Here is a 13,206-nt window from a genome sequence, read left to right on the forward strand (position 1 = left end):
ACGGAGGCCATCAGCAGGAGGGCGCTGGCCAGCAGGGCGCCGGCGCCCGACCGGTACACCACCCGACCGTTGAGCGGCTGCGGGGGGCGGAAGTTCCCCACCATGGGCTCCCCGTTGGGGAAGCGGAGCTTGGAGAAGACCTGGAGCTGGAGGGGGGGGGACACAGAGCCGCATCTCAGCAACCTTCAGGACCCTCGAGAGACGCGCCGGAGCTTTAGCGGGTCCTACTTTGAGTGATTTACTGTGGGTGAGAGGTACGTCGAGGTACATGGGATTATCGTGGGATTTGGGGGGGGCGGCGTGTGGCTCAAGGAGGTAGAGCGGGGTTGGCCGGTAAGTGGAAAGGTTGCTGGTTCGATCCCCGGGCGCCTCCCCGGAGTGTCGAGGTGACCCTGAGCCTGAGACACCTCCCCCTGACCGCTCCTGACGAGCTGGCTGTCGCCCTGCGCGGTCGACGGCGCCGTCGGTGTGTCAATGTGTGCATGAATGGGTAAAAGTGAGGAAATGTTGCAAAGCGCTTTTAGGGGCCACTGGTTAGAAAAGTGCTGCATAAATGCCGTCCATTTAATATTTACCACGTTAACATTAAGGGGCAGGGAAGGGTGGGTGTCTTGTCTCAAGGAGGCGTACAGTAGGCTGCCGACTTTGGGGATCGAACCCAGTACCTTTTGGCGTCGGGCGGGGCGGGGGGAGGGAGGAGGTGGTGTAACACACTACACTATTGGCTGTCCCGAGGTAAATGGGATAATAAATCGAGCTAAAGCTGACAGGGAGTCCGAGCAGTTCGGTGACTCAGCGCGCCGGTGTGCTAACATCGTGGGGCGACACACCCTCGTGTTGGGACCGTATGTCCCACAGAGCGTCTCACTCTCTCCTTCGAGCCGCTTTCCTTTACTACTTCAATCTCAGGTCCATCGGCGCACAACGAACTTTGAAGAGCGCATTGGCGTGAACGTGTTTGTTTTGTTATTGGGTTCAAGCGAGATGGCATACGTGTCTACTTACCAAGAACAACATTGACTAACCCTTAAGTTGTCCTGCACTTGCTAATCAAATCCTATAAGCACAAAATCCCATCTAACGTTCTACGGTCTATCCTATTTCACCTGGGGAACATCTAACATTACATCTCCCCCCCCCCCCCCCCATCTTCATTCTACATTCAAGGAGGTCTGTGGTCCAATGCTTGAGAGTTTAAAAACGGGAAACAGAGGAGGAGAAGAGTCCTGGAAGAGTGCTGGGTTGTGGCGGGGGGGTCCTACCTGGTCCTTGCTGAGGGGGATGGTGTGTTCAAACAGGGTCCAGACGACAGACTCGGTGCAGCCCGGGGTGGTCAAGGAGCCCTTGTAGCGGTAGTAGGTGGTCAGGTTCTGCCTGGCCGGGATCAGCTGGTCCAGGCTGATGGAGGCCAGGCTGGTGTTGCTATCTGATACACGGCACAAACACACACACAAACACACACACAAACAAACGCACAAACAAACACACACGCAGGCACGTACCCACATGTACACACACACACACCCACAAACACACACACACACACACACACACACACACACACGTAAACACAACGCACTTTGAGGAACTACCCTTTGAAAGTCATCTTCGTTGAAGACACACTGGTCAACTACCACTGGAATGAAAATGAAACTAGCTCAATTGTTTCAGTGGAATTTTTGTAATGAAAATGCCGCTGTTCTATGTAAAAACACAGAAACACATTGTCATTTAGAGCAACCAATAAGAACTCAAATTCCCAGTTCCGTGTTTTCCTGTGTTTGCACTTCAGCTCGTTGGAGCCGGACCGAACCATTCCTTCCTCAAACCTCAATCAGATGCTCCCTTTCTGAGCCCACCCACCCCCGGTCTCCTGCTCACTATGGTTCGAGCCGGTGACGACACCGCCTGCACCTCTAATAACTTGGCCATCAGGAGGGGGGCGGGTCTCCAGCACAACCAATCAGAGACCACCTACTTGGTGCAGTGATCTTCTGCACGGCGTTGATGATGTTGTCATACTTCTTGTTGGCACTTCTCGACTCCTGGGGAAACCACACATGGCACGTTGCATTAGTTGCCGCACCTTTTTTTTACTGCTTAATTATTTTACTGCTTAAAAGTTATTGCTTGGGTATGTGCGTGCGTGTGTGTGTATGTGACACACACACAATTTAATTTTATTTTTTTTACAAATCCCGTCATTTCGTTGTTGCGTTGTTGCACGCAAACACGCAAACACTGCGTGTTTGCGTGCCTGCGTTCATGCATGTGTGTGTTCATGTGTGTGCGTGTGCGTGTGTAATAGCGGTAGACCTCACCTCGTAGAAGAATCCGAGCACGGCCACTCCGTTGGGGTCCTTCAGTGCAGCGGACAGATCAGTGTACTCCTTCTTCATGTGGACGATGTGGAGCTGAGGAGACAACCCATTTGCATTACCTTTGCATTAAATTGACATTACATTTACATTATATTCAGGGCGTTTAGCAGAAGCTTTCATACAAAAGCAACTCCAGAGGTGCGTGAATGTGTGTATGAATGGTTGTGAGTCGCTTCAGAAGCGAGGGTGAGGTGTCTTGCTCTAGACTAGAGACACTCCTACTCGCTGGGGGGAGCCGGGGATCGAACTAGCAACCTGCCGGTTACAAGTCGAGGCCACAAAAACTGAACCATATCTCCTGGGCTGATCCGACTCCCTAATATAGTTTTAATCTATTCATATTCTAATACCCCCTGATATAACATCCAACCCGTAATATTCTTGTTTCTGTAAAGTCATGTTTACGACCTATATCCCTGCTTTGTCAAGTCACCCACTAACAATAATAATGCGATTACCCCGCTATAAATCACCTAATGCGTCAGTTAATAATCGTCCCAACAATGCTAATGAGGCCACAAAAACTGAACCATCCCTGATTTCATCCCTGAAAGACACCTTTGAGCCCCATCATACAACGATTAATAAAAGTTCATCATTTATTAACACCCTTACAGATTACCCTCCTACTTCGATCCCCGATGTCTGAGAGTTTGATGCCTAAAATCCTTCAATGACAATCACGCAAGACGAAAGCCTTTACTAAATGACTCCATTAAATGTATTATTATATATATTTTTCTTTAGCATCAATTATGCTTTTTGGGCTTATTTTATGGACAGAACAAGGATTCCCAGGCCGCTATGAGGGGTACTGCCTGCATGGTCAGAGCCCCAGCGAGGGCCCCCGTGAGAGGGAACACGCCGCACCCACCTCCATGGGGTACTGCTCTCCGTCGATGGTGTGCTCTGAGCCCGGGCCTCCGTCCTTGCCCCAGTGCAGGTGGAACTGCACAGCCTTGTAGCCCGTGAGCAGGTACCCTCCCTGGACCGTGGCCAGGTGGTTCACAGACACCTGCACTGGAGACACACACACACAACGCCACATCTCTTCAAGGCACGGCCGCAGTCTGGGCCGGGACAACAGTAACAGGACAGTTATGGATCTCTGGGTTCTTTTTCCCATGATTATACTGCGACGTCGGCTACTCTTAAGTCAGATGATCTTTTATCAAAGACACTCAAATTGTTTTGTTGAGATACAAGAGCAGGTGGGGTTAGGGTCTCCGCGCGCACGCACACGCACACACACGCACACGCACACACACACACACACACACACACACACACACACACACACCCCTCCTGTGTGAGTACCTGAGTGTCCGTTGTTCACACACACACACACACACACACACCCCTCCTGTGTGAGTACCTGAGTGTCCGTTGTTCACACACACACACACACACACACACACACACACACACCCCACCCCCCCCTTCCTGTGAGAGTGTGGGGGTACCGGAGTGGCCGTTGTTCTTGATGGTGCTGTGGAAGGTCTGCTGGTAGTTGTGGAAGGTGAAGGGTCCGAGGCGTTCGTCCACCAGGGCCTTCCTCGTCACCACGTTGATAGGGGACTGGGCCCTCCCCCCGCAACCACTGTTGGCCTGGCTCCAGGACTCTGGTGCTGCACACACACACACACACACACACACACACACACACACACACACACACACACACACACACACACACACACACACACACACACACACACACACACACAGAAAGACAGAGAGAAAGATCAGTAAACACAGACACAGACACAAAGACAGACACAGACCCACATGCAGACAGACAAACACGCACAAAGGCGGACAGACACAGACGCACACACAAAGACAGACACAGACGCACACAGACACGCACGCGCGCACAGACAGACAGACAGACACAGATAAACACACACACAGTGTCGATATTATTTCATAGAAATGCGACGATCATAATTGTAATGACTTAGTACAGTTATTTATAAAGCTTTTCATTGATGGACTCTAAATGTGATTGTTACACACACACACACACACGGACCAAACCTGAACTCACTTTTGCATTGATGAGTGCAGGAGAACTGGGAGGGGTAGCACCAATCTGGGAATGTGATCAAACGACATTTCTGAAGGGGGTTAGAGCTCAACAAAGGATCATATAGTCAGGGGCAAAGCACACGGGCAGACGGGCGCGTGGACTCTGACTGACACATGCACACACACCCGCACGCACGCACGCACGCACGCACGCACGCACGCACACACACACACACACACACACACACACACACACACACACACACACACACACACACACACACACACACACACACACACGCGCAGACACACACAAACACACACGCACGCAGACACACACATACACACACGCACGCACGCACACAAACACACAAACGCACGCAGACACACACACACACACACACACACGCACGCACGCGCATATAGGCGCAGACACACACAAACACACACATACACACACACACGCACACACACAATCCATTCTATTCACCACCCTATCTGTGGTACTTATCGCTACACGGCCACATTGTTAACTCGACATCAACAAGCTCTTGTCTATTTCAGGAGCTCCGGCGAGAGTCTTGGACTCCAGCATACAGCCTGGCACAGGGGCCAGACTGCTTTTTTTGAATTATTTGTATTTGTCTAAGACAACGTTTTATCAATGGGCGGATTATTATTCAATGGCCAAACACTTGATTGTCTCCGTATTAGATCAAATCAACAGCCCTCCCCGGTCATAGAATAGCTCTGAAACACACAAATTGTCTTCCCTATTGTTTGACCGCAGAGGAAACTTTGAGTTAAAATGTGTGTGTTTTTTTATTTAGCTTTCCATCCGAATAAACAAGCAACCATCTCTGGCATCAGCAAGGTCACCATCGCACGTTTGGTCACTGGATTTATTAATATTTCACAATGGCGTTGCAAGCTTCGCCCTTATACTTCGAGACAAATATCTTCAGCCATCTCGCAGATAAATTAGTTATGAGGAAAAAATATTCCATTGAAAAAAGTGTGAGAGTCACGTGTTTGTTGCTGTATGCGTGTGTGTGTTCTCCCGCTAGAAATGTTGGAGGGGCTCATTGTTTGCGTGTGTTTCTTGAGCAAAAGATGTTGCATAAACATCATATTTTTGGCAATGGTGCAATCTTCTTCTGATCAAATAATTTACAGAGCAGTTTTATTTTAATTTTTATAAAGTAACATTCATCTTATAAAGAAGTTAATCTTATAAAATATTTAGCCTATACGGCAGACCAAATTGCGCAAAAACAAAGCTTCCTGTAAGAGGGTCACACTCTGGATAGGAGAGGAGGCAAAGTACCCCCGTTAACACACTTCCACTGCTGCGGCACAGGGCTGATTATGTAACAGCCCTAATCAAAGCCAGCATCAAAAGGCAGCCTTATAGCGAACCCTTAGAGGGAATACTTTTACTTTGATAGCCACCAGTTTCCCCTGCAGGTGCCTACTACATCCCAAAGCTGTGGCGCTCAGTCCTATACGAGTGTCAATTATTTCAACCACAATGACTTTGAGTTGTAATTCTTCTCTTTGGGCTGTTGACTATTCTGGAGGATTTTCTTAACCAATCGCATCCAATAGGACATCATATGTGTGATAACGGGTTGTTGTTCCCTCTGGCCAATAGGAGCGTTCCCTTGATGTTCCGCGCGGTGTGAGCGGACGTGAACAAAGGCTTTAAATGGTCCAGAACGAGACCCCCTTGGGGGATGAAACACTTTAAGTGGCGCAAGAATTGGATAGGCCTACTCTCAGGAGCGAATAAAGGAAATGGAGATAAGTAATGACGTCGCGTGCCTACTCGTCGAACTGAACTAAAAACCCTCGCACGAATTCCAAAGATCTCCAAAGACGCTCTTTATCGAGGCTAGGGTATTTTTCTGTCACAATTATAATGGGCAATTATGTTGGCTGTTAAATTATCAATTTGATTTTGCGCAGAATAAACTCTTGCCATGGGAGGATATTTAAAAGACACAAGGGTCGCCATCATTTAATTCATAACTTCATCACGTTTACGAGTGTTCGTATGATTTGAAGATTGATCCAATAACAACTATAGAAATGTCCTAATGAGTAGGCCTGAAGAGTGAAGTGTTTCATTAGTAGGCTACTGGATCCGCTCTCGTCCAAAGAACGCTTCACGCCCCGCGCGCGCTATGGCACCTGCGTGTTCTTCTCACGTGCCGTCCTATTGTTGCGCTCTACTTAACTGCAGTGGCATCATGGACTCTCTTACACCCCAGCCGGTTCAGACTATCTGGCGCTCAACAATTTCCCGATGCATTGCTTTTGAGAAATTAGTCGTCTCTACCCGAAAAATGTAATCCCGCACAAAATAAATAGCATATTCGAGCGGTAAACACACGCATGTAGGATACGCTTCATTCCGAGATTGCTTTGGCGCTGTGCGTGTCCGCGCGTCTCTTGGAGCGCACTGGTAGGACCACAGCAGATCTCCGCTGGAGAACAGGTGCATGCTTGAAAGGCACGGAGCTCATAAGTCATGAGCGCTGCGTGCCGACACCAGAGGCTATCGGACAGCTAGACCGCGAACTGCCCTTTTCCCTCGCGTCGTTGGACTGTCGCTATGCATGTGCTGTCGTGTATTTGACCGCTTGGATATGACAACAGGACGCGTCTCGCAGGAGGAACGACAAGGCGCACGTTGGGACGGTGCACGGAGCAGGTGTCAGGGAATTAAGTGTGCGTTTTGGTCGCCGTGGAGCCGTTTTGGCACAAAGTCGGAAGACGCGCCACGCTCATACCTTCACGCTTAAATTATGCGTTTGTTCAGTGACGCATGAAGATTAATAGTAAAGCACTGAGCTGAATGACTTGAATTCACCATTCGCAGTTGGAAAACATGTCAAACTTCCTATTCACATGTTAGGTTACGTATATATAAAAATGCTAATTCGTTTTATTTGTAATTAATTATTCACATGTTTTAAACAAGTAACGACTGTTAAATACTAATTTAAGTGCAATTAACCCACTTATTAAAGGCTCAAACGCAAACCGATTTAAGATCAAGATTGTCAATGGATAATTATTTCATTTATCTGTCCATTCCTGAATATAAAGACATGCAAGCCAACTATAAAAATTAAAATTAACGTTTTATAATAAACGAAAAAATGGCCAATGAATGGATCCATTGGACCATCGTCGGCTCTGAATTCAGCAAAAAAATACACGCATTACTTCCCTTTGATGTTATACACAATGCAATTAAATAAACAATATTATTTCTCTCCCACAAAAAATAAAAGTGAATGAAATAAGACTCACCACTTGAAGCCGTGGAGAGGGAAAAGAGCGACGCGAGGAGAATGAGATGCTGCATGTTGGAGCGTCTGGGGTCTCGAGCGAAGGAGGGCAACAGAATGATGATATTTTTTTTCTATGTGATCACATTCTTCCAGGGGGTCTTATACTTATCCATCGCCATACTCGACAGGAAAGCTCCGATGGCCCCTCCCCATCCCGGCAGCACCTCGAAATATCTGGACTGATAACATCTCACTAATAGCACCGTTGTCCCGTCCTTCCCGTGATTATTCCCCGTGCGATTCCCAGGGTAATTAAAGCAAAGGGGAACAGAATGATATTACGAGGGCAATAAAATAAAACCTCCTCTAGCGTATCGTTGTCTCTGCCCCGGCCACAGGTATCCAAACCTTACCTGTGGGCAGCAAGGTGCGTAAAACACATCCAAAAGGGATCACATTGTAGCAGATGAATGGATCTTTTTTAGCACTACCTCTCCTACCTTTAATAACCCGCATCTTAACTGTTGTCCAATTGATGTCGTGGGGCTGTAATATGTTAGTTATTCAAAGGAGTTCTTCGCATTCACGAGCCTGCGCACACGCACGGACGCCCGCTCGTACACGCGCAGGGTTTTTTAGAACAGGCGGCTTTATAAAAACAAACTCATTGAGTGTTGACAAAAACGGTTTCCTTAACACCGTTGCAATACTTCATCGCCCTTTGTTTGAATTATTAATCAAGGAGGTAAGACAAAGTTCTTGCATGACACAGCCTATCGAGAAGAAGGGATTCTTTGACCCAGGCTAAGGCTCTTACATTCCCCAATCTAAGACCAAATCCACACGAGTGCCCTGCTTTGTCTTTTGTTGGTTGAAGAGTTTGTTTGGTGTGCGTGTGTGTGTTTGCGTTTAGTGTGTGCGTGTGCGTGTGTGTTTAGTTTATGTGCGTGTATGTAGTGTCATATTATGTCAATATTGTTAAGCGCAAACAGCGTAATGTTTTTTTCATTTCAAACATGTTATTAGTTATTAACCCTAAAGAAGGCTGTAGATTAGCTCTTCAACAAATGATGCGGCTCTCGGTTGATTTGCTGCGCTAATTGATGTTTTGTGGCTTTTGGACATTTTAATGAAGTGGCTCCATCTAGCGGCCATAGTGGAAAACTTTACTACTAAAGGTAACCAAATTAGCCGGGCTACACAAAAAATAATGAGGCATCAGAGTATGCATAAGTAACACTACTGCTTAACACTAAAAACTACTAACTATGTAACTATGAATTCATCCATCTGGAACTATATCAATTAATTAATGAAGTCGCACACGATGCAACAAGGCATTTAAAGTCTTGTTGCATTGTACACTGTATTGTATTGTAGTACTTAACTGTGTAGCAACTGCAGTAGCTGCTATCATGGCTGTAACACGGGGAATTGATTGACCTAGCGATTGTGGTACTTGCACTTGATTCCATGAACATCCTTTCTGTACCGACAGCAATACATTGATGCACTTCTTATGACAAATGTACTTATTGTAAGTCGCTTTGGATAAAAGCGTCTGCTAAATGCCCTAAATGTAAATGTAAAGTAGATATAATAATAAACAAATGGATCGGAGGCATCTTCATGATATAATCTTTATTTCCACCCATGGGATTTAACTCTTACAGTGTATTTCTTTACAACAATTATTCATTAAGTGACAGGTTGTAACCTCCACTACAAATTCAGATTAACTAGAAAGATTACAGCTCCGGGTACCTCTCCGATGACCTTCGCTCCACCTCCCGGAAACCCCGAAATATGTTAGGCCGCGGACACCCTCGACCGCTCCGTCGTTAGCAGTGTTAACCGAACGGACCCCCGTGACTCTCCGCCGGTCAGCCCCTTGTTAAGCAGCTAGCTATGTGTACCATATCAACATACAAGACACGGCCAATAGGAAACCTGCTGCCTGCGAGAGGGGAAACGCAAAAAAGTCTGTAACAGAAGAGAAACAAACGACAACGACAACAAAACAAACAAAAACAATATGTTGGCACCATCGAGTTCACAAAACCACCATCGGATACAAACAAACAAACACAGATGTTTTCGAGATTGTTTACTGGTTGCCTGCGTCAGGATATTCTTAGGGCAGAAGATGGGGTACTTACTATCCCACCTGAAGACAACACGAACCAGGTCTGCTTCATCGTTCGACTCCCAAAAACCAACCCTCCTTCCGAGTCGTAAAAGGCTCTCGTCTACTCGTCTTTTCTTTTCACATTTCAGGGTATTGACATTTCCCAAAACTTTCCACCTGTCCGGACTCTTCCAAACGTTGAACCTTTGCAACAAGGCTTTAGAGAAGCGGGGCGATTCAGATTCCGCCCCTTCCCAGGGACTGTGCGTACACGTAATAATAACTATCCGAATAAAGCGCATTAGAGCAATGAACACATAGACGAACCACCAAACGCACATATACATACTCACTCTTCCAGTTCCGCATCCCACAGTACATTCAAGCTCCAACACAGAGAAAAAAAAAAACAATAAAAACAATAAAAAGAAAAAAGAAAAAAAAGGGAAAATAAACAGCAGATTTCTCCCTTTTGCTAGGGTTTGGTCTCAATTTCCCCTCAAATTCTTAAAAGTTTGTAGTGCACAAAATAAGAATACAAAATTAGACTTATTTTTTTCTTCTTTAAATACTGTAGCAGCAATTTCTGTTTCTTTTCTCGCTGAACACTTCCAGTGGAGCAGTTCAAGGCTTCAGAGTTCTGGACAGGTGGGGGACAGGAGGGAGACGGTGGGGACGACGATGACGACAGACTGTCTGCTAAAGGGTGAGACGCCTCCGTCAGGGACGGACGACGACGACGACGGGACATTAGTCTGTGTTTGGTAGCAGAGGTCCACGGTGTTCGGACCCGTCTTGGGTGACCCACTCTAAACACTAGGCCCTGGGTAGGGTTGGGGGGGGGGGGGGGGGGGGTTGTGGTGGGCAGCAGGACGCTACTCCACCACGGGGCTGAAATATTCAGGCAATCAAATCCGTTTGCCTCCCTCGTCAGGATCCGGAAAAACAACAGCAAATCAACAAGGTCCTTTCTCCCGCTCTCGGACTCAGGTGGGAGTCCCCCCCTTAGTCCTCTCCCTCTCCCTCTCGGGGGAGCTCAGGTCAGTGCCGCCACCCTCACCTCCCCAACAACGACGTCCGTTCTTCCCCCCCCCCCCCCCCCCCCGAGGTACCCCACGTTCGCCGCCCTCCGCCTGCCATCGCCGAGGCGACGCGTGGCGGCGGCGTGGTCCGAAAAACCAACCGTTCCCGTCGGACCAGGGGGCCGATCGATCGGGACCGGGGATCGGGGAACGCAATCGGGAACGCCCCATCGGAGATGGCGTGAGGGGGGGGGGGGGGGAATCGCTCAGAGTGGAGGAGCTGGGTGGTCCCGAGGCCACGCCCTTCTGCGCGGGCGGGCGGGCGGGCGGGGGCGTGGTCGGGTGTGTGTGGTGGGTGTGTACGACGTGTGTGGTTGGGGGCGGGGTCCCGGTGCTCAGCTGGAGGCGGTGGCGATGGGCTTCTTGAGCTGCTGGCTGCGCAGGTCGCGGTGGCGGCACTCCAGCAGCTGGTCGTGGCAGGTGGAGCACACCAGCACGGGGTCGTACAGCTGCTGGTCCGGGATGGGCAGCTTCAGGTGGCAGCAGTCCTTACAGAACACGTTGCCGCAGTTCCTACGGGGCCAGGGGGGGGGGGGGGGGGGGGGGGGGTTATTGTTTATTATGGATCACTATTATTATGGATGCATAAATCTATAAACACTTGTGTTTGTGAATGACTGTCTATAACTGTGTATTGTTAACGTATGCTTGTACATATCTGTGTGTATGCATGTACGTAGGTATATCATTCATTATGGATGTGTGTGTATTTGTGTATGTGAATGACTGTATATTATTAATGCATGCTTGTACATATGTATGTGTATGCATGCATGCATGTACGTCGGTATAATATTCATTATTGATGTGTATGCACGCGTGTATGTGAATGACTGTCTATTAAGGTGCATTAATTATGCATGCAGGTTCATGCATGTGTGTATCTATAAATGTGGCTGCGTCTGACTTCCCTCCTTTTCCATCTGTTAAGCTACATATAATAGCTATTTTCACTATAAATGCATGCATTTCTCCATAATTTTGTCCCTCTAAAACTCTCAGAATCATGTGACCGGTTGACCCTGTGGTCATGTGACCGGTTGACCCTTTGGTCATGTGACCGGTTGTCTCTGTGGTCATGTGACCCTGCGGTCATGTGACCCAGGCGTCGGGGCCTACCTGCAGTGGTGTCGTCTCTTGGCCATCCAGAACTCAGAGTCACAGTTGAAACAGTGAGAGGCCATGTGATCCGGCACCCACCGAGTTACCTGCACACACACACACACACACACACACACACACACACACACACACACACACACACACACACACACACACACACACACACACACACACACACACACACACACACAGAGAGATTAATGAGAGGGTTGGCGACGTCAATGAAAGTTTGTGTAGTAAGTATTGACGACAGAATCAGTCAATAGAACGTGGTCTTCAGTGCGCACCAATAAGCCAGGTCAGAGATAAATAGACTACCGTAAGGACCTGGATGGGGACTATCCGATATTAGTAAATGCTACACATGAACCGCCTAAGATGGCACAATTTGATTGGTTCGCTATCTCGGGATATCGGGCAATATCCCATGATTGAGATCTCAAACTCGGGATATTGTTTTCAGCGTGCTTAACGCTCATCTCGCTAATAAAAACAAATTAATCCCGGTGTTATTTTGTTACTTTTTGGAGTGTTCACGTGTTGTATATGCTAAAACAATTATTTACGATGGAGTTTGTGGTGGTGGTGTTAGTGGGTGGTGGTGTTAGTGGGTGGTGGTGGTGGTGGTGGTGGTGGTGGTGGTGGTGGTGTTAGTGGGTGGGGGTGGTGGTGGTGTTAGTGGTTGGGGGTGGTGATGGTGTTAGTGGGTGGGGGTGGTGGTGGTGATGGTGGTGGTGGTGGTGGTGGTGGTGGTGGTGTTAGTGGGTGGGGGTGGTGGTGGTGTTAGTGGGTGGGGGTGGTGGTGGTGTTAGTGGGTGGGGGTGGTGGTGGTGATGGTGGTGGTGGTGGTGATGGTGTTACTGGGTGGGGGTGGTGGTGGTGGGTGGGGGTGGTGGTAGTGGGTGGTGGTGGTGGTGGTGTTAGTGGGTGGGGGTGGTGGTAGTGGGTGGTGGTGGTGATGGTGTTACTGGGTGGGGGTGGTGGTGTTAGTGGGTGGTGGTGGTGGTGGTGGTGGTGGTGGTGGTGTTAGTGGGTGGGGGTGGTGTTAGTGGGTGGTAGTGGTGTTAGTGGTGGTGGTGGTGGTGGTGGTGGTGGTGTTAGTGGGTGGTAGTGGTGTTAGTGGTGGTGGTGGTGGTGGTGGTGGTGGTGATGGTGGGTGG

At 48.5% G+C, this 13,206-nt stretch overlaps 2 protein-coding genes across 13 annotated transcripts in view; both read right to left on the reverse strand.

Moving 5' to 3' along the window:
• The window catches only part of ca4a (carbonic anhydrase IV a), a 10,795-nt gene extending 2,538 nt beyond the window's left edge, over window positions 1–8,257 (reverse strand). Inside the window, exons 1-8 of the mRNA XM_060056087.1 lie at window positions 7,734–8,257; window positions 4,432–4,476; window positions 3,845–4,009; window positions 3,256–3,401; window positions 2,322–2,414; window positions 1,979–2,045; window positions 1,263–1,426; window positions 1–146 (exon numbers count right to left, since the gene is read on the reverse strand). The exon at window positions 1–146 is cut by the window's left edge and continues 2,538 nt beyond it. Of these exons, the coding sequence (XP_059912070.1) occupies window positions 1–146; window positions 1,263–1,426; window positions 1,979–2,045; window positions 2,322–2,414; window positions 3,256–3,401; window positions 3,845–4,009; window positions 4,432–4,476; window positions 7,734–7,788 (881 nt within the window). The 5' untranslated portion in view covers window positions 7,789–8,257. The remainder of the gene's footprint in view (window positions 147–1,262; window positions 1,427–1,978; window positions 2,046–2,321; window positions 2,415–3,255; window positions 3,402–3,844; window positions 4,010–4,431; window positions 4,477–7,733) is intronic.
• A 1,083-nt stretch (window positions 8,258–9,340) lies between these two features.
• Window positions 9,341–13,206, reverse strand: part of mtmr4 (myotubularin related protein 4) — a 45,194-nt gene continuing 41,328 nt past the window's right edge. For all 12 annotated transcript variants that reach the window (XM_060056009.1, XM_060056010.1, XM_060056012.1 and 9 more), the window contains 2 exons: window positions 12,044–12,132; window positions 9,341–11,437 (listed from right to left, as the gene is read on the reverse strand). In XM_060056009.1, coding sequence (XP_059911992.1) covers window positions 11,260–11,437; window positions 12,044–12,132 — 267 coding nt within the window. In that variant the 3' untranslated portion in view covers window positions 9,341–11,259. The remainder of the gene's footprint in view (window positions 11,438–12,043; window positions 12,133–13,206) is intronic.

This window comes from Gadus macrocephalus, chromosome 7 (genome assembly GCF_031168955.1).
Source record: "Gadus macrocephalus chromosome 7, ASM3116895v1".
NCBI classification, from domain to species: Eukaryota; Metazoa; Chordata; class Actinopteri; order Gadiformes; family Gadidae; genus Gadus; species Gadus macrocephalus.